Source organism: Ochlerotatus camptorhynchus, unplaced genomic scaffold (genome assembly GCF_037179485.1).
Source record: "Ochlerotatus camptorhynchus isolate MF236.1 unplaced genomic scaffold, CSIRO-AGI_Acam_v1.1 ptg000095l, whole genome shotgun sequence".
Taxonomy (NCBI): domain Eukaryota; kingdom Metazoa; phylum Arthropoda; class Insecta; order Diptera; family Culicidae; genus Ochlerotatus; species Ochlerotatus camptorhynchus.
The window spans coordinates 822,124-844,508 of NW_027040585.1; the positions used below are offsets into that span (position 1 = coordinate 822,124).

Below are 22,385 nucleotides of genomic sequence, written 5' to 3' on the forward strand. Positions count from 1 at the left end.
TGATCATCATCTCATTTGTTAGGACTGCTGAAGGCTCACTGGTCGATTCGCGTTTTTTGATTCGAATTTACGGACCTGAACGCCTTCGGGCCAGTAGAAGGAATCACTGACAATACCAACCAGGTCATCAGATACCGTCACCTTGAAGGAGATGAATGTTAGCTCATCGATGTTTTTGTTTCTCGGAACTAACTTGGCACAGCGAAGTGTAGAATTCTCAGCGTTCGAAATCTCTTTGATGTATTCCAGGATGTCCACTTCTGTTTGATCAATGGCGAATGGTGTTACATAGAAAGACCTCAGCACTTCTTCAGTCTGATCACGTTGACGTTGGTTCCTATTTGCAACTCTCAGACGACATTCCGTTTGTGGGTTTCGTTGTTCATCATCTCCCGGGTTAGTGGTGACCGTTGCAGCAGATGATGAGGAAGAGAGAGCGGTGGAGGTGGAAGCAGTAGCAGCAGTTGAAGTGGAAGCAGTAGCAGCAGTTGAAGTGGCAGCAGGAGTACTGGCAGCAGCAGTGGCAGTAGCAGTAGCAGTAGACGTGGCAGAGGTGGCAGCAGTAGTAGTGGCGGCAATGGTAGTTGGAACAGGAGTAGTGGCAGTAGCAGCAGCAGCAGCAGCAGCAGCAGCAGTGGTAGTAGCAGTAACAGTTGCAATAGTATTGGTAGATGCAGTCGAAACGGAACTTGCAGTATTTTGGGTGGCTGTGAGTTGGTTCACAGAATTGTTTTCCACGATAGGTGATAGAGCTGCCAGACCATCCTCACCAGCTGATGAGTTCTCCAACTGCGATTGTAAGGAACTGTCCAGGTTTATCCGATCAATACTTGAATGAAAATCCGCAAGACCGCCACCAGAACAGCCGGAAAGTAATTGCTGGAGACGATTGGATGCACTGGATTCCCTTCTGTTAGATGGTACAGCCGATAACATAGTATTAAGAACTTTCAAATTTTCTCCATATTGTCCGATGCGCAGGTCCATGGAATCCACACGTACCAGAAGATCCCTTAAAGTTTTCAGCAGCACTGTCTCTCGGTCCATGACAACAGGGATTGAAATTTACTCGGCAGATGTCACAAAACCACAGTAGTCCCACATTCGCCATCCAGGCTTTGTGATTCGTCGCGTTTAATCCAACACAGCAGGGGTGACAAAAATTTGCGCATGATCCACTGCACAGGACGGTCTTATCCGTGGGCTCAGTTGGATTGCCACAAATTCTACATGGATCCATGATCATCAAATTCACCCTACGTTTCTGCAGCACACTTTCAGAGAGAAGTCCCTACCAGGAGAAGTATGTAAATTCAGTTGGAAACAGGAAATAGCAAAACTCAGAAATCTACCCTGAAACTAGAACTGCACTGTACAATTGCAAGCTAGGTTTCCTATACAATGCGAAATAACCGTCTCGCTCAGAATCCACCAAAGCATCCGACCAGAACCAGAATCTAGCCGAGCTGATGTATACCAACTTTTGAGACCGCCGATATACACAATAACAGCGACTCTATTCACGCATCAGCACCGCACGCACTGTTTAACTTCTGACCAGGACTGGCTCAGGTTAAACAACACGACTTTTGAGACTGTCGTATATAACACCTTCGCTAACCTATCTAATCGTAAACAGTGGAACGTGTGAATAACTGGAGCAAAACAGAAACAGCAAAACTACCCAAAGAGCAACTAACACAGATACAGTATGAGCACAAAGCAGATAATGAGTAACACCACCGATCGTTCCCTAAAGAAAACACAAACACTCCTGGCAACGAAATATCACTGTCAATGGCGGCAGAATAGAGGCAGGGAGTGAATTTTCAAACCAGCTCACCACTTCGATTTGGGCAAAACTCGATGCGTACTTTATGTTGGATGGTACAGGAGCTAATTGTTTACCGATTCACTGAAGTTGCAGTCCAAATGGTATTAAACGATACTATTAAAACCGATTCGAAAACAGAGCGCTTATCTATGCAGGTTTGACGATTTAGCCGTTACGTTACGTTACGGTTCAGGTTTTTCCAGGAAAAATAACTTCCTGAAGGTTCCCAGTTCTACAGGTTGTAGACACCCTGTTATGTTCGAACACAAAAAGGGCATACAGGGGCTTATAATGGATATCACTTCACGGTGAAAACTTGTCACTTGTCATCACGGTGAAGTGATTCCCATTTGATTTGTACGGCAATCACGGATCTTATTCTGAGTATCACTTCCTTATCACCGTGTAGTGACACCCGTAATAAGGCCCACAAGCTTTTTGTAAACAAACCTTCTTATGCCCTTTTCTCGCCACCCATATGACACCAACGCAAACCTTTAACATCACCGGGTAGGGGACACTTTCCCCTTCCCGATGATATTGCTGGTTTGCGTGGGCGACCCTCGGTTGGTGAGAAAAGGGCCTACAAAGATTTGTTTACAAAAGCTTGTATGCCCTTTTCACATGTTGTTCTGGACATGTCAAATAAATAATTTTCAAACTATCCCTTATAAAGATTTTCTTTGCAATAAGTTATGAACCTGAAGAAATAGACCCTGTTTTACCGATGTCACTGTGAGGTGTGTGACACTCGTAATAAGGGCCTCAAATACATTAGATGAACTTGAAGTAATTTGCTATTCATTAGGGAAACCGGCTGGAGTAGATAATGTTAATGCTAATAGGAAGGAATAAGAACGTATGTTTCTAACGGTGATTGACAAACTAATGCATAGTTTATTTCGTTTTAACTATATAGGTTGCTATGACGCATGTTGCTTCGATCGAGGCTATGATTACTCTGCAACACTCCTCCTCAACATGCGGTGAAAAAAATTCTCGATCGCAAATCCTCCAGCTTTACTCTGTTTAGTGGCTTGGTTAGCATATCAGCCAATATGTTTTCAGTCTGTCTTCTTCGCCAAATCCCGAACTTGGTGTAGTCATCATGTTGGAGTAATTTGATACAACTTTGGTTGTTTTCTAAAATTTTCACCGGCAATGTGATTCTTTCGCCAAAGCTTTCCAGTAACCGTAGTAACCATTCCAGTACTTGATAGCATACGGACAGTGAAATATACTCTACTTCCGTCAATGATAATGCCCCGCATGTTTGCTTCTTTGCACCCCAGTGCAATCCACCGTCCAAACGAAGTAGATAGCTCGAAGTGGATTTCCGACCAGTTGCATCTCCTGCCCAATCAGCGTCCGAGAACGCTTCAAGTTTCTCGTCTCCTCCTCCAAAACATAACATCAAACTGCTAGTCCCGATCAAATATCACAGCACACGCTTTGACTCCATCCAATCGGTGTCTGTCGGTTTGCTAACTCGTCGTCCTAGTATCGATGTGCTTACTGCAATATCCGGTCTGGTGTTCACCGCTAAATACAATAAATCACCAATGAGGCCTTGAAACTTGTTGTGGTTCGGCACAGTGTTCACAAAACGCCAAAGATTTTCCCTCGCCAACAGCAATTCAACGGTGAACTTCCAGCTACCATAGTTCTGCTTATTGAGCTATTGATTTCAGGAAAAATGCTGGATCAATAACCTCTTGGAAGGAATAAGAACGTCCGTTACTAACGGTGATTGACAAACTAATAGCGAATTCATGTATTATTCAGTTCCAACCTGGATTGGGACTGCTTGTTTTCTGACAAACGTCAGTTTGCTCGTTTGTTTTTAAAACCTACACACTAAAAAAATCTGAATTTTACTGGTGACGTAAACATCCATGCATGCAAACATTCATGCATGTAAACTTCCTTTTCACGTAAACTAGCAGCTTGCAAGAAATGTTGCAAACAAAGGTGGAAAGTTGCATACAATATATGGAATATTGCATGACATATCTCATAAATTTACACGATTTATAATGTAAATTTGTATGATTTATGACGCTCCATTTATGTGCATCATAGTAAAATTACACTACTTTTTTTTTAGCTGTGTAGCTCAGGTTGAGGTTCACACTGACACAAAGTTCTGTTCCTATAAAGAATCTTTTATTTCGTTATTTCGTACATATGTAGGTTGCTATGACGCGTGTTGCTTCGATCGAGGCATCAATTACTTTTCAACACTAGAGTTATTCAAGATTGCTTCCCATTCATTGTTATTCATTGGCCACATGTAGCTGGACCAAGGGGTAATCAACTCTGCACATTGTGCCGAAGCACATCGTAGCACACTGATCGGCACGTTAGGCAACACGATGGCAAGTATGACACAGAATATAATATAAAACAGCATCACTGCTTTGTGTTGACATTTTGCCAGCGTTGCTAAGGTTTACTACTTTGCTTACTTCAAAGTAAGGGGGAAGTTTTCTTTTTCAGTTTAACATATTACTTTTTTTAGATTTTCCAGCAAGGTTAGTCCAAATTATAATAAAAGATTACACAATTGACGAGACTCCCTGAGGCTGGACCTCTAACGAAAGTCTACGTTGCCAAGATTATCAGCTTGATTGCTACACTTCGGCACATTCGGTACAACACTGGGCGCAGCTTTCGGCACAGATAAAATACTCGGTACACATAGAGATGTGCAGAGTTGAGTACCCCTTGAGCTGGACCTTATTATTGAATCATTGTAGACTGGACGTGTGCCACAAATTTGGAAAGAGTCCTTAGTGGTTCCTATTCAAAAAGTTGCTGGAATGATTAAAGTCGAAGAATTTCTTCCCATTAACATGTTGCAAAGATTAGAAAAAAAAATATAACTTGTTGTTAAAGGCCAGCTGTTGGAGTATATAAATAGTAAAAGTTTGTTGATACCGGAACAATCGGGATATCGAGAAGGTAATTCTTGTGAAATTTGGTGTTAGCAAAGTGGAAAGATAACTTGGAGCGTAAATATACGATTGCTGCTTCTTTTTTGGATCTAATACGCGCTTTTGAAACAATTTCAAGGCACTTATTGATACGATCAATCAAGTGCTTTGGAGTACTATTTGTATGACAGAACTCATCTGACTGTTTTGAATTACTCTGATTCGAGTCCCGTGGATAATAAACTTGGGAAGTGTATTAGGGTCCCTTTTATTCATTATATGTGTGTTACCGTTTGTAACATTTGTTGATGTATTTCTGTATGTTTATCGTATTCTGCATGTCCATTTAAATTTGAATAATAGTTGCCAATTTGATACCCCTAGTTTTAGTACACAATACACTACCACAGTTTACTACCAACTGCTGGAATAGGTGATGAGCCAACAAATTGAGTTCAGTGGAACATAGGAGAATGGGTACGAGAAGTACAGAGAAAGGGAACGGCGAGTAGCACGGAAACTTCTTCCGCGACTTGCCAAGTAAACTCAAACAAGAGCAGTTGCATAAGTTAAAATTCGTTAAAAGTTTATTGAAGAAGAGTAAGAGTGTCGTAGTAGCACGAGTGGATAGAGAGAGAGAGAGAGTCAGGACCCGTTAGTTGTGAGGGTAGCTTTTGGTGGAGATCTGGCCTCTCGACGATACCGAGGTTGGACTCGGTAAGATTAGGATTTGGATTTCACCCCAAATGGTACCGAGCAGGTCTCCACACACCCGTGAAATCCAAGTCTGCCATCTCCAAGCCTGGAACCACAGACTCTCAGCATAGCCAACATTTGTTCGCCAGGGTCCGCCATTGTGCTAACCGACCGACGTCGCCAGACGCTTTCACCGAGTCTTCATCAGCCTCACTGTTTCCCGCCATCAAGCTAGCCACCGTCATCGAGACCACCACCACCAGCACCATCACCCCCACCAGTAAATTCCAGCAGCCACCGGCCGGTCAGGTATTACACCCCCCCCACACACACACACCATGTTATATTAGAGAAATAAATGGTAAAATTGTATTTCACCAGCTTCTTTTTACTACACCTTATCCGAGGTCTGATTTGCCGAGTAAAGTACACCAGCCGACCTTGAGACTCAGAAATAGTTCTCCAGCTCTGCTAGCCATTAAAAGAGGTTGTAGTATAACCCACCCTCACTGGTAGGCCTTTGCTTTGCCAAGCCCGCCGAGGTGTTTGTCCTGGTAGCCCCCTAGGTACCCCACCCTAGCAGCAACATGTGTTAATGACTTGCGACGTGTTTTACGACATTGAGAAATTAATCTTTTTGCAGATGATACTGTGTTATTCATTGCTGCTAAGGAATTATTAATTAATATTAGTACTAGTATTAGAACAAGCAAACTAAGTGGCCCTTCCCATCTTAAACGGACCTTATCACTTACAAACACTGGTATGCTCAGCTGTACATATCAGAAAACGCGAAATAAAATGCCAATGGTTACGTTGGGTATTAGCAAGTGATCAAAGCTCTCAAATGGCATTACCAATTCTATTCGACATTTATCATTTTTGTACGACTACGGCTAAAATCATGATAACAAAGATAAAAAATTATAGATTTTTATTTAATGTAAAATTTAGTGAACTTTTTCTACTTAAAACTGTCAACGATAATTAATTCGTTGCGAGTGACAATGGAACGCAATCCATTTTTATATATTTATAAACTGAAAAACCGCATGAGTTTCGTAGAACATTAGAACAGATTTTGAAAAGGGGGCTTACAAAATCGGGTCATTGCTGTATCACAATGACCATTTAGTTGTGAGGAAACTTGGTACATGTCCAAATAATTTGACATCATTGGATCCATTTAAATATCTCGTGATCCTGGAAAGATCGAAAGTTACTATCTTAAGGGAAGTTATTCAGTAGGTCCTAAGGCAGGTAGGACCTTCCGGATGTTGGGCAGATTAGTTCCGAATTTTAAGACTACGTGACGCTAGCGTACATGTTTCTCGTGATACTGACAACCTAGGAAGTTGGCGTCTTCGGCAAAGATGTTCTAGAGGGTAAAACCTATCGGTTGGTGGACAGATTATTTCCGAATACTTCCACCACGGGGTGCTAGCGTAGATCATAACTTGTAGTATAAGCTTTATTGTGAGATATTGATCATCTACAAAGTTGTTGTCTTCTGGAAAGTTATTCAGATGTTTATTCAACTCCTCTGCAACACATTTATGCAATTTAGACGAGGTAAATTGAAAAATAGATTTTATTATTATACACGCAAGCAAAATAACGTACGAATTCCATAAAAAACACTTATGAATTTTAGCCACAAGAAATCAGTATGAATTTCATTGATTTGCCTTATTAAAAATAATGCTGACAAAAAAATAGTAAATCGGAGCAGACTGAAACCTAACCATGAACGTTAAGCTTACGGGGCTCCTGTGTTGATCACTCGTCTTTCAACGCTTCGGATCATGAAATGATTAAAGGCGTATAAGAGCTACCTCATGTTACCCGAAAATCATTCATAAGTCACGCTTTTGAAATTCATATGTGTTGTTCATAAGTCGAGCCTTATGAAATTCTTATGTCTATTTGCCTCAGTGTAGTACTATATTTTGAACAAGAGTGTCTCCGGTAAAATTTACTCTAGTGGTTGTGTACCATAGGAATACTACAACTTCTTAGGTCAGTAGTGATTTAAAGACTTTCGGCCTCGTAAAGTTTTTTATTCACAGTGGAGACTAACCAAATAGGGGAATTTACGGATTCTCGTCAATCTAAGCAGTGCCCTTTCTTCTTTTAGCGTTTTCTCAGCGTCACGCCTACAAATGACGTGTTTATTAGTTTACAATTGTTTGTTGCTTGATTCTCAAGCCATTCCAATCGGCATACTTAACCATATCTGATTGAAAGTGTTTTAACTATTGCAGCCTCTTTATCTTTGGCAACCTTTCCATTTGAACTGCGTGTTGAGGCCTTACCGTAAACCTATATCTAAATTATATATTTAAGTCAAAGATTGTCAAACCTACCCTAAACCTACGGCTTATATACCTAAAGATACATGTGTGATAACAGATAACAGAGAGAGTAATAACGAATACTATTGTAAAAACACTAGCATTACACTTGATCACCCGATCGATGAGAGGTCAGTGGTCAACCCGATCAAAACAACAGTCCAAACCCAACTCACAGCGTGAATACACGGTCGATTGTGCACGACAAAACGAAACACAAATTTCTTTATTCATGGTCCGAAAGTAGGTTTTAGTGCTTGTCCGCGGCTTTAGTGCAAAGTGGGAAAGCAGAAGATTTCAATTCCTCCAACGGTGCGCGATCGATGTGTACTAGTCTTGCGGTCTAGTGAAAGAGCGAAGATAGCAAAATAAGTGCAAGTTAGTGTAGCCATTCGACTGGCCCTTTTGGCAGCCGTTTCGACGGCGAAGAAAAACCTCCGGTCCAGCAATTACAGCCAACTAGCTTGTACATGTTGGTCCTTCGAGCCGGATGGAAGGAGACCCCGGTCAGAAGGTCTAATGCGCGAGTGGTGACTAATTTCCCGATCCGTGTGACCAAGTGATAGCCGGCAAGAGACCGCATAGAAATTTGCGCCATTGCATTGGTGGCTCGCAATTGCGCCAAGTGTTGTGCGGAATACTGGATACGCCAGCTACTGGATAGCCGTTATCCATTGCTGCTGGCATTGTACGATCCCTCGAAAAAGAATAGTGTGTGATCTCTGACAAGCAAAGCGTTGTTGCTGTGCCTTGCTTTGATAGGAGAAGTGTGCTGCAATTAGCCTAATAGAATTTACCCGTAGTCCGGCACAAATTGAGGAGTGATTTTTTGATTGTTTGGCCTTGTTGGCAGCAAGGCAGATACGAACGACACGTTAAAGTGACTATAGTGACAGGTTTTGCACCGATCCGCGAATTCGCGACGCAATCCGTGTATTTCGGCGGGAAGGATTTTCGTCCGCGTCGGGAAGGATTGAACCGTTACCGTCCGCGTCGGGAAGGAGCATTTCGAAACCGTTTTTCACGATCGTTTCGTACTAGATCGGCGCAAAATGCCGGACCATAAGATCGAAAAAAGGCTGACTGATTTGGAGATCGTGAAGAAAGGCCTGTACGTGCATCGCGATGGCGTTGAAAGGTCTGTGAAGGACTTTCAAGAAGATCGTGATTCATGCCAGATACCCGTGCGGCTTGAATCTCTGGACAGAGTGTACAACGAACGAAGCGCAAGGTGAAGTCGAACGGTTGGATGACGAAGAAAAGCTGAACGATCACCTGACGGAACGAGCCAATTTCGATGCACGTTACTGTTCGGTGAAAGGCTTCTTGCTGTCCAAGTGAACAGCAGATGCCAACCAAGTGGCCCTCAACGCATCGATCCATCATGCACCAGCCAATCCAGGTACATTCCACCTTAGACTTCCGCATAATGACCTCCCCAAGTTCAACGGGGATTTCTCGAAGTGGTTGTCGTTTCGAGACACCTACACGTCGATGGTGCATTCGAATGCGGATATTCCCACCGTGGCAAAACTTCAATACCTTATCCAGTCACTCGTAGGCGAGGCGCGCAAGCCGTTCGAGAGCGTGGATATCGAGGCCGATAACTAGCCGATAACGAGGCCGATGATAATCGTAGATTTTTGAAAAAGCTGTTTTTCCGTAGTATCCACGACTTCCCATCGTTGAAAAGGGAATCCACCAACGAGTTATACGAGCTCGGGGACGAGTTCCAGCGGCACGTGAAGGCCTTGGCCAAGTTGAATGAGCCTGTCGAGTATTGGGACACCCCCCTCGTAAACATCCTGTCCTACAAGCTCGATCCAGCTACTCTTCGTGCGTGGGAAGAAAAGACCAGCCAGCAAGACGACGTCAAGTACAACGACCTTCTTGAATTCCTGTACCAGCGTGTACGAATCCTGAAATCCGTAGCATCCGATCTGCTGCAACGCTCCCAGCCGGTTCAAGCAAAGGTGGTCGGCAACTTTCCTCCTCCAAAGAAGTACATTCAACCCAAGGTCGCTGCCAACGCCGCTGCATCTGATAGCAGGCCAAACTTGCCTTCTTGTTTCGCTTGTTCCGAACGACACTTCCTCTTTCAGTGTCAAGACTTCGACAAATTGCGCGTCAGCCAGCGGAGAGAGCTGGTATCCCAACGAAAGCTATGTTGGAATTGCTTCCGAACTGGTCATCAAGCCAGAAACTGCTCCTCGAAGTTCTCCTGCCGAACCTGTCGAGAACGGTACCATACGTTGCTGCATGATTCATCCCAGTCTGGTAAGAGTTCATCCACCCCCGCCGTGATGTCAAATTCCCATGAAACGGCGCAAGTTCCACCTATGTTGGCTACCCCAGGACCGTCTACCTCATCCCAACAAATAAGCATGTCGGTTCAGTCCCACGCCAGCACGGTTCTCCTTGAAACAGTCGTTCTCCAAATCGTCGGCGATCACGGACATGTTTCCAAGCCCGAGCTCTACTGGATTCCGCTTCGATGTCGCATTTCATGTCTAAAGATCTTGCGAATCTGCTCTCCAGCTCCCAATCCAAGGTTGATGAGTCCGTAGCTGGAATCGGACAATCCCACCGGAAGATCAAGCGTGCATTAGCCACCACAATCCAGTCAAGAGTCGGATCGTTTTCTACGAAACTCAAATTCCTCGTGATCGAGCATCCCACTGCTGATCTACCCACCATGTACGTGCAGATTACTTCATGGAACCTTCCGAACGTGCAGTTAGCTGATCCTGAGTTCCACATTCCCAACAAGATCGACTTAGTCATCGGTGGTGAAGCGTATTGGGAGATTGAGACGATTCCAAACCAATCCGTTCATTCCGCTACCGAGAAGGCCTGTGAAGAACTCTACATGACAACCACAACCCGAGATCCTACCGGGCGATACGTAGTTCGCCTACCAAAAACGGACAATCCGGAAGTCGTTCTGGGAAATTCGGAATCCATTGCCAAACGCCGATTCCTCATCTTGGGACTCCGACTCGAGCGTGATCCTAGCACCAAATCCTCCTACCACCAGTTCATGGAGGAATACGAGCGTCTCGGACACATGGTACGGCTCGACGAACCTGTGGACAACACGATGCCACACTGCTACCTTCCGCATCATCCCGTGTTCAAGCTCTCGAGTACCACCACGAAGACGAGAGTAGTGTTTAATGCATCGTGTAAGACAGCATCGGGCTATTCGTTGAACGATCTACTTCTTGTCGGACCAGTCGTTCAAGATGATTTACTGTCGCTCGTCATGCGGTTTTGCTTCTACCCTATTGCCCTCAACGGTGACGTCGAGAAGATGTACCGTCAGATGCTTCTCCACAAGGCAGACCGACCGTACCACAGGATCAAATGGCGCAAGGATGCATCCGAATCGATAGCTACCTACGAGTTGCAGACCGTGACCTACGGCACTGCTGCTGCCCCGTATCTTGCCACTAAAACTCTCCAAAAATTGGCGAGTGATGCAGGTCACTCATTCCCTGCCGCTGCGGAACCAGTGGCCAAGAACTTTTACGTCGATGACTTTCTGTCAGGTGCCGATAATGTCGAGTCAGCCATGCAAATTCGACGTGAAGTATCAGCGATACTCGGTTCTGCTGGAATCCCAATGAATAAGTGGGCTTCGAACTCCATCGAAGTCCTTGAAGATATTCCACCAGAAGATCGATCTATCCAGCCATGGCACGACCTACAAGATCCACAATCCGTCAGCACACTCGGTCTAATATGGGAACCCGGGACTGACATCTTTCGGTTCAAGGTACAGTTACCTCTTCCGGCTGCTGTTCTCACCAAGCGTAGGATCATGTCCTACGTGGCTCAAATCTTCGATCCGTTGGGACTTGTGGATCCCGCTGTTACGAAAGCGAAGCTCTTCATGCAGTGTCTCTGAAATCCTCTGACAACGAACGCTATGATTGGGACCAACCTTTGCCTCCAAAACTACAACAAGAGTGGAAAAAATTCCACACTACCATCGACCTGCTTCGTGAAGTTCGAGTTCCTCGATTTGCTTCCATCATTGGTGCAGTCAGCATCGAGCTTCATTTCTTCGCTGATGCGTCAGACAAGGCCTACGGAACGTATTGCTATGTTCGTGCCCAATCTATCCAAGAAGTATCCGTGAAACTGCTGATCTCCAAGTCCAAGGTTTCGCCCCTAGCAGCACGCCATACGATAGCCCGACTGGAGTTATGCGCAGCTTATCTTTCCACGCAGCTGTACAAGAAAGTCGCTTCGTCGTTGAAAACGGTTCCACCTGCTTTCTTCTGGTCGGACTCGACCACCGTGATACAGTGGCTCCGATCATCACCTGGACGTTGGAAAACGTTTGTAGCCAACCGTGTGAGCCAAATCCAAGCTGCTACTCCAGTCGATAAGTGGAATCACGTAGCTGGTTCCGACAATCCCGCTGACGACATCTCCAGATGATTGGATCCAACCGAACTTCTCCACAAGGCAAGGTGGTGGAATGGTCCATCCTGGTTAAGGGTTCCACCTGAGCTTTGGCCTGCAGGAGCGCTCACTACGAAAGAAACAGCAGAAGTGTCCCAAGAATGCTGCAAGATTCCCATCGTAGCGATGACAGCCATCCAAAGCACATTCCACGAAGATTTGTTCTCCAAATACTCCAGCTTTTCCAAGCTTCGCCGTACGGTCGCATGGTGGTTGCGATTTCTGCAAGCTCTTCGTGACCATGCAATTCTTCGTCGTTCGAATGCAATCAATCCAGGTGTGCTCAAAAGGTCAACTGAGTCATGCCAGCCACTCAACTCCGACGAACTCCACTCAGCTGACCGAGTCCTTTGTCGACTAGCGCAGCTGGATAACTTCCAAGAAGAGCGAAATGATCTTGTCGCTCGTACAAACGTAACGAAATCGAGTTCGTTGAAGTGGTTGAAGCCCTACGTTGATGAATTCGGATTGATCCTCGTCGGACGACGCCTCGACAATGCCAAACTACCTGAGTTTACCAAGCACCCCATCATCCTAAGCGCCAAACATCCATTAGCCAGCATACTCGCTGTGCACTGTCACAAAACCTTGCTTCACGCTGGCCCGCAATTGATGTTGGCTACCCTCCGCCAGAAATTTTGGATTCTGGGCGGACGAAACCTCGTCAGACGCACGTACCATCAATGCATCACTTGCTTCCGTAGCAAGCCGAAATTGATTCAGCAAACTGTAGCAGATCTACCAGCATCCCGTATCACTTCGACGCGTCCTTTCTCCGTCTGTGGCGTAGACTACTGTTGGCCGTTCTATGTCAAGTCGGTAGTCCAGAAGCGAGGTCCAACGAAAGTGTATGTGGCAATTTTCATCTGCTTTTCCACATGATCCGTCCACATTGAGCTTGTGAGCGATCTTACGTCTGCCGCATTCGTCGCCGCACTGCGTCGCTTAATAGCTCGAAGGGGGAAGATTACCGAGCTGTACTCCGATAACGCCACGACCTTCAAAAGAGCTTCACACGCCTTGCATCGAGTGTACCAAATGCTGAAGCAGGACGCCACTGACCGAAATCATATCTTTTCCTGGTGCGCAAACCACGAGATCCGGTGGAAGTTCATTCCGCCACGTGCGCCTCATTTTGGAGGCCTCTGGGAGGCTGCGGTGAAGTCCGCGAAGACCCACCTACTCAAGGAAATTGGCAATACGAATCTTGCCTACGAGGACATGCTCACCTTACTAGCGCAGGTTGAGATGTGCCTCAATTCGCGATCATTAACGCCCCTGTCCTCAGAACCATCGGACCTGGAAGCCCTGACACCCGGTCACTTCCTGGTAGGTTCCAACCTCCAATCCGTTCCCGAAGCAACATTGGTCAACATTCCCGAAAACCGGCTCAACCATTGGGAACAAACTCAGCGCCACCTCCAACGAATCTGGGCACGTTGGTACCCGGAATACCTCCAGCAGCTGCATTCCAGGGCTGTTCAAGGCTGCAAATCACCTAGCAAAATCGAGATCGGACGGCTTGCCGTGATCAAGGACGATTGCCTACCACCCGCTCAATGGCCCCTCGGCAAAATTGTGAAGGTCCATCCTGGGAAAGACGGGATCGTCAGAGTGGTCACGCTGAAGACTGCCTCCTCGGACAACGTCGTGCGACCCGTCGTGCGGATTGCCTTGCTACCAATACCCAACGATCAGTCCGATGCAACAGTCGGAGACCATTAGAGCAGTACCAAACTGGCTCGAGGCTCATGCCAGTAGAAACCAGAGGTCAACGCACTCAATCTATCTACTGCATTGCTGCTGTTAAGATCAACCGATTGAACAGAGAGTCGAGCAAACAATCCTCTCAGGCGACGCAGATACCACTAGCAAGAGAAGATGCATAATTCACGTGATTGAGTGAACAAGTATTAGTGTTGAAATGATAGGGCTATTTCAAAGGTGGCCGGATTGTTGAGGCCTTACCGTAAACCTGCCAACGGCTGAGAGTCTCTATAATAAAGAAATGAATCAATCTTACCGTAAACCTATATCTAAATTATATATTTAAGTCAAAGATTGTCAAACCTACCCTAAGCCTACGGCTTATATACCTAAAGATACATGTGTGATAACAGATAACAGAGAGAGTAATAACGAATACTATTGTAAAAACACTAGTATTACACTTGATCACCCGATCGATGAGAGGTCAGTGGTCAACCCGATCAAAACAACAGTCCAAACCCAACTCACAGCATGAATACACGGTCGATAGTGCGCGACAAAACGAAACACAAATTTCTTTATTCAAGGTCCGAAAGTAGGTTTTAGTGCTTGTCCGCGACTTTAGTGCAAAGTGGGAAAGCAGAAGATTTCAATTCCTCCAACGGTGCGCGATCGATGTGTGCTAGTCTTGCGCTCTAGTGAAAGAGCGAAGATAGCAAAATAAGTGCAAGTTATTGTAGCCATTCTACTGGCCCTTTGGCAGCCGTTTCGACGGCGAAGAAAAACCTCCGGTCCAGCAATTACAGCCAACTGGCTTGTATACTGCGTGTTAACCAGCTGTTGTATTATCGGCAACACAAAATCAGCCGTATTTTGTAGTGCATACATTTAATTTAAAGACCAATCTGACATAACAGGATTGCTCTGTCGTAAAATGTAATCAAATTGAAGCTGAAAAACTAAGGAATCATTTGAATACACTCATCGATGTGTGTTGATGGGAAATACAGTGAAATAACCGTTTAAATTGTGGTTGCCGAAGCCGACAGTTACCCTATACAAATTGAAAAAAAAAACTTGAGGTGAACAATACACCATGAAAGGTCAGTAATTTGCATGTTTGCAAGAAAATTAAATTTTTATGAGGATCCAGATTTCTTCCAGTTTTTGGGTTTATTTTACCAGTTATTAAAAAAAAACTTTTGGCAACCCTGGTCAGCAGTCAGAGTATTGCGAAATAAAGAACGACGAGTGGGGAAACCACACGTCAAAACCTATGTAAGCATACGAGTTCGATGTTGGTGCAGTCGGAATACGTAATGATTTGGCACTGGAACTGGAATGTACATTACATACACTCTCATAAGCTATAACCAGGTTGAAAATGTTCCTTCAAATGGGAGAATATTTCATATCATGTTCGATATATTTATTGCCAACCGTGCTGAATACCGATAAGATACCGTGGCGGACAGGTGGGGAAAAACGATCCATATTTCCATCATCGGATACAAAAACCGGAGATGGAATTGAGTGAAAAGTTCGGCAACATCGAATGTTGCTGATGTTGTTCGGAACAGTTGGTTATGATTGACCGGCAGAATATTTTACTGATACTTACATGTGCGAATACGATTTGCTTAGGCACACTGTGAGCTTTTTTAAGCATGCAGCAAATGACTTCAATCATTGTTTCACGAAGTATGGGTTCGATTTACGCTCTTGGATTGTCAATCAAGGATCACTGTCAAGAACTCGCCAAATCATTTCCATTTCCTCCGTCGGCATTTAACATTGGCTTATCTCGATGATGTTGTCTAAAAGAGCCTGTAATTTCAGTTGCGGCTCGTTTTTGCTTGGATTAATCTACCAAGATCATAAAATTCGGCCAATTGAAAGATAAAGACTCCATCTACGGATACTGACAAGGGGTTTGAAAGATACTGATTCGGCCAATTGAAAGATAAAGACTCCATCTACGGATACTGATAGAGGATACTGTTTATCACGCTTCAAAATGTGTGCATCAGTAGCAGCTCTTGGACGCCATACTGAAACGCAGGTTTGTTGACATTCGAAGCCTTCGACGATTTTCCGTCGTTAGATAGAACTACAAGCGTTGATTTTTAGAATTAGAGACACCTCTTCGACAATTCACGGCTGCACTGGGGTTTGGTTGAGAAACCGTAAAAGATGCATTTCCACGGTTTATTCGATACGCCTAAAGTGGTACCTACCAGGAACGACAACACAATTTGAGATGTTGGCCGGGTGCTCACAACTAGTGTTTCCTACCCGTGATATCCCGGAAAATTGATGATGATGATGATGATGATGATTGAGACTACCACTCATGTAGCAAGGCGCCTGCACATAGCATGTCCCACTGACAAATCATATTCAGCTTTGCGCTGTATGAATAAATAATGCATGATAGTGATCTACCTCCCATTGTAGCATGGAAACTAAGTCCGATAGCCGTGGGTAAAGTCACCTATGCGTATCTACGGGACAGTAAAGAATCTCTTTCCAGCAACATGATCACACAATTGGTCAAAAAACGAGCCCCCAAACAGAAAGATGCATAAATGAGTAGGGAGAAGAACCTGCTCTTCTTCCGCGAAATGTTATCAACAGGGAGTTGGCATTCCCACTCTCCCCGTTCAAATAGCTTCAATCGGGTGCCCTGATAGCATCGACGAACCGACATGCCACTGGAGCGTTTCGTTTTTCCGCAATTAGATTTGTCAAATGAGCGATTCGATCTGTCAAACGAGGTGAGACGCAAATCAAGACAATATAAATTACACGTGTGTTCGTGGTTTTACTCACGATATGACGCGATCGGATGAGTAGATGACGATAGTGTTTAACGTATTTCAAATATGGCGTCTTGGGCAAGAATTTCAATGCAGTTTCTATGAGCTGTCACGTCGGTTTGTCGGTGCTGATAGTCCCTCCCAATCCCAGCATTGTTTTGTGTATATATGTATATAGATATGAGCAACAGTAAACATTTTAAATTTATAACGATCTCGCCAACTTTCGCTATTTCTTCACCCTTCTGTCAAATTTTCACTTTTCGTTTCTACACTACTTCAGGAACGTCCAAAGTACCCGATACAAACGTTTGAAATCTCCATCGGGAACTGCTTTATTCGAGTGTTTATTCGGCTGTTGACAGAAGCAAGCCACTCTCGATGTGTGCCACGCGATCGGCTGTTTACTCAGCAGCAACCATTGTGTGGTTCTGCTCATTGTTCTTCGGTCGATGCGTCGTTGACTTTAGAAAGCAACCGTTTCGTGTTGAGTGTGTGAGTGCTGACCACGTATTGCGTCCATTGCTGCAATGGAAGCACTCTGCCCCACGTTGGCGATTCTGCCATACAATGAAACCACTGGAAGCGGCTCCCGTTCTAATAGAGGAGGCTTTTTTTTAAGAAGATCGGAACGTGTTTATTGTGTTTTACCTTTTGACTATAGTTTTACGATGTTTTATATAGTGAACAAGAATCATCGGCTCTATAAAGTTAATTCGATTGAGCCTTATCAAATAAATTAATAAACATCTGCTAGATTCCTCGTCAGAAATGTCCGGAAACACTGGAGTATCCATCTGGAACTGATGGAATCCTCATCTACTTCAGAAACGGCTAGAGTACCCATCGAACCGTTTGGCATCCAAGCCGGGAACGTCTGGAATCTTCATCGATAACTTATGGAATATCCGTCAGGAACTGCTTGAATCATCGTCAGAAATGTCCGGAATCTTACCATAATCTTCAGGTATCCAAGTTGAGAATGGTCTAGAATCTTTGTTGGAAGCATCTGAAATAACCATCGGTCGCATCTGGAAGCACTACCGGGAACCTCCGGCGGCTACATATCTGAAATAGCCGTCGGAAACTTCTAGGATACTTGTCTGGAATGTCCGGAATCACTGTGGAAATCACTTCAGGAATGTCTGGGGTACCCGTTAGGTACTTCTAAAATCTCAATTGGGATCAAACGGAATCTTCGTAAATAATGTTAGAAATCACTTCGGAAACATTTACCGGGAGGCCAAAAATAGCCAGGAAATGAAAACACTAGTTTGAAGTGCAGCTGAAATTTCCATCGGGAATCTCTGGACTCATCGTCGGGAATGTCCGAAATTACTTCGGGAAGTATGGAGTGTTCATCGAAACCGAGTAGAATCAATCAGGAACGTCTGAAATCTCCGTCAGGAACGACTGGGATCTTCTTCAGGAGTGTCAGAAATCGCTTCGGAAAAATTTTCCGGAAAGCCAAAAATGGCCGGGAACTGGAAACACTAGTTTCTAGTACTGGTCGGGATCACCTGCAATCTCAACTGTAAGTTACTAGAATCAGCGTCAGGAATGTCCGTAATACCTTCGGGAAGTTGGATTATCCATCGAGACCGATCGATCTATCGGGAACGTTTGGAATCTATATCGGGATTATCGGAATTCTCCGCCAGGAACGTCTAGGATCTCCTTCGAGAATGTCCGGAATCACTTCAGGCACGTCTGGAATCTTCATCAGAGGCGGCTATAATTCTCGTGGAGAATGTATTCAGTCTCCATCCGTAACTGATAGAATCATCATAGATAATGTCTGCAATCACTTCGGCAATGTGTGCAGTACCCGTCGGAGACTTCTGAAATCTTCATCGGGAGCTGCTGAAACTCTCGTTGGGAATGTCTGGAACTGCTAGAAGTTTCTCTGGAAGTCTAAAATCTTTATCGAGAACGTCTGAAGTACCCGTCTGAAATTTCTCCTTTGTCTGTAATACTCGTCGGGAATGTCCAGAATCACTTTGTGGACGTTTGGAATCTCCATTTTGGTCAGGAATACTAGTATTTGCAAACAAGAAACACTTACACGAGGTTGAGACATAAAAACACTGAAGTAATCTCTGTGTGATTGTTGACGTACTGCGTAAAACGGATGTGGTATATGAAGACATCAATAGAAAAACAAAAGCATAAATAAGCCGAATAAAAATAATTCATTTTGACAGTTTCATACAACGAAGAAGAAACGTTGTTCAGTGTGGAAATCTCGATCTTATATTTCAGTATTTTCGATGATATTTAGAAATAAATGACGATTTTTGCAATAATATTTAAGTTTCCTTTCCTCTTGGTACACCAATTTTCATGGAGTTCAAATACGACCACGAACAAATTTCCCCGAGTGATTTTCCCCAAATGTACTAACCACCATTACTAAATCCTTATCCTTCCCCCCACGTCGCTACCGTTTCGCTAAACAACAATCGGTGCAAACGCAGGAAACAGGTATACAATATTTATGATTTTACGCTACCAATTCATTCCAATTTGGCCCAGTCAACTGCAGAGATACGAACGCTCCCTCCCTTCCCACCTACCCACCTTGTCTTCCGTTTACCGACCCTCGGTCAGGTACGTAATGCGGCTTATTTCAGCAAATTATATTCTGTAAAATCAATTTGTGCTGTATGTGCGTATATGTTCAGCTGCTGCCGCCTCCGAAAGCTCTAATTTCAGCATATTTTTCGTTTACGTTTCACTTCTGGACCTCCTGCCGGGCCCGGAGGAAGCAAACCCCATACACGCACTCGTTGGAACAAATCAACCATACTCAATGAAAACGGCAACCGAATCAGTCGTATAATTCAGCTCTGTTGCGTCTGCTAATGATAATTTTATAAATCATACCGTCAAGTATATATGCTTCCGATGAACGTGGGTGGTTCGCATATTTGAATTCTCTAAGCACAACCCCAGCTAACCTCGGCCTGCCAGGCGCAAAATCCCATTCCCAGCAATTTCTAACGATGCTGATGTTGCAGCAGATCATAAACAATCGCACCGAACTTTTTGTGTTGTGTACGTCACACCGAACGGATGTCGAATTATGCAGCCCCAATGCTGTTGCAGGGTAGGTACGAAGTGCGAGTGGAACTACAATAACGGCAAAAATATTGTTTGTGACTCAACTTTGCCCACACACCAGCGATAAATAACAGGCTGTTACACGCTGGCGGTCTCAGTTTCGGACCATTGTGGGAAATTCGAAGCCGAGGGGGCGCTGGGAGAGGTTCCTAATAACTGGTCTGGTGACAATATTACCGGCACGTCGTCAACTAGTCGGAGGCTTCGGGACGATGGTGATGATGTGCATATGTGGAAGCCATATGGCAGTAGCGCCGGAAATGATGGCCAGAGGAATACAAGTTCGGAGGCACATGATTAGTACCCATTGTTATGGGAGGATATCGGATTTCGGTTTTGGGGGGCATCTATATGACGGTGGTTGCCCGCCTGGAGTCTGTTTGGGCGGAGTTCTTTCTGGGATTTATTCGCAACACAGACCGTCGGGGGATGTGATTTGTATTATTTTTGAAATGCAGTGCGGTTTTTGTTTTTCCTGGGTAGATGGAAGTAATTTGAAGCGGTGAATTATTCCCTCAGTAATTAATTGTACACATCCTGCGCAAATGTGTTCATTTAGCAAACACTCTTTTAAGTTACTCAAGCTAATTTTTAAAGATTTTTCTAGTCTGGATTGATGCATATCCACACATATCTATTGCGAGCTTTTCTATGACAACCAATCAGGGAATCAAAAATGTCTTTATCATGACAAAATGACATACAACATACGAGCCAAATAATAATGGGTGATCAGTTCAGTCCGCATCGTGCTGTCTTGATGATGATGATAATGGTGGTCCCACTTCTTATCCCTACAAAGGTTTGAGCTGGACGATTTAGCTTTAAGATAATCAAGCATGCCATCTTTAAAATTCATTCTTTGCTCGACTCTTGAGCTGTTCCGTCTATATTTTTCGCTCGAGATCTCGTTTCGATTTTGTTTCGTTTTGTGCTGTCGCGTTGCGCCGTGGAAGTATCGCCACCTTCTCGCGTTCTGGCAAGTTTATTTGAACTTGCAAACACGAAACAAATGGGGCGTAAACGGGCTAATAAGCCAGCAGTGGACCCTTCAAAGAAGGTGCTAATCAAGCCCAGCGCGTCGCAGGATGACGCCGGAAAACGAGTACTGCAAGCCAACCAGTATGCAGTACTCCCGGAAGAAAATGGCGATGGTGACGCCGCTCCCATTGCAAGAAAAGAGCTAATTCCCCCGCTTTTCACGCCGGTGAAGGATGTTGCCAAGCTAGGTGCCGAACTGGCAAAACACAAGCTGCTGCATCGCTTCAAGCTTTGCAGCATCGGTACCAAAATCATGTGCTCCAGACTGGAGGAGTACAAACAATTAGGATGTTTCCTGAAGGAAAACAACGTGGACTTCTTCACGCATGATCTGCCATCGAGCAAGCCACTGAAGGCGGTTTTGCGAGGATTACCGTCGTTCGAGGCGGCTGCGGTGAAGTCCGAGCTGGAGCAGCTTGGGCTCCAACCTGAGGCCGTGTTCCAGATGAACCGCCGTTCCGTCAACAATACCAGCTTCCGTGACCAGTTGTTCCTGGTGCACTTCACGAAGGGATCCACCAGTCTTGCGGCTCTGAAATTCAAAATCCGGGACTTGTTTCAGGTCATCATCAGTTGGGAGCATTACAAACCCAACATCGTGATGTTACGCAGTGTATGAACTGCCTCTCCTATGGCCATGACACCAAAAACTGCCATATGAAGACAAACTGCGGCAAGTGTGCTGGAACTCACTCATCTGCGTCCTGTGAGCAAGTTGATGACATAGAGCCAACGTGTGTCAACTGCGGTGGAAACCATCAAGCCTCCAATCGCGGATGTCCCAAGCGCGTGAAGTTCATTAATATCCGTCGGAAGGCTACAATCAACAAGCAGGTCGGTCGCCTCCGTAATCATCGTTCGCCTCCTGTACTCACGGAAGTCCAGTACCCAGCTCTCCAGCCCCGTCGACATGTTCCGAACCTTGGCCCGCTTCCACTCAACAATCAACAAGCCAATCCTGCGTGTATCCAAATGGTTCCCAATAGTCGGACAGTTCAGCATCGTCTCGCTGCTGCTGTGGCCCAGCCAATTCCAGGTTCATCCACCACCCCTGGTTTATCATACGCTGGTGCTGTTTCAGATGAACCTGTCAACGATTATCCGTTCACCTCGGAGGAACTTGTGACGCTCGTGGCCGAGGTCATCATCATCATGCGCACCTGCAAGACTCGATCTGAACAGTTTCATGCTGCCCTGTCCCTTGTCACTAAGTATGGACCATGGAAGCCATCAAGATCGTTAATTGGAATGCTTTCTCCTTGAAGAGCAAAAACATCGAGTTTGTTGACCACCATCATCGCGGTCTACTGCCCCAAGCAAACCAACATTAGGAACGGCTCGGCCGCAGACCTCCGAAGAGACATCATCAAGCTAACACGACGGCGGCAAAATTTCGTCA

General features: G+C 44.9%; 2 protein-coding genes across 2 annotated transcripts; both read left to right on the forward strand.

Moving 5' to 3' along the window:
• Positions 1–8,872: 8,872 nt before the first annotated feature.
• On the forward strand, positions 8,873–11,730 carry LOC135698824 (uncharacterized). The gene is made up of 4 exons (XM_065218954.1): positions 8,873–8,931; positions 8,999–9,157; positions 9,487–10,097; positions 10,337–11,730. Exons 1-4 carry the CDS (start codon positions 8,873–8,875, stop codon positions 11,728–11,730), a joined length of 2,223 nt encoding a protein of 740 aa, XP_065075026.1.
• A 1,601-nt stretch (positions 11,731–13,331) lies between these two features.
• On the forward strand, positions 13,332–14,018 carry LOC135698825 (uncharacterized). The gene has a single exon (XM_065218955.1). It carries the CDS (start codon positions 13,332–13,334, stop codon positions 14,016–14,018), a length of 687 nt encoding a protein of 228 aa, XP_065075027.1.
• Positions 14,019–22,385: the final 8,367 nt, after the last annotated feature.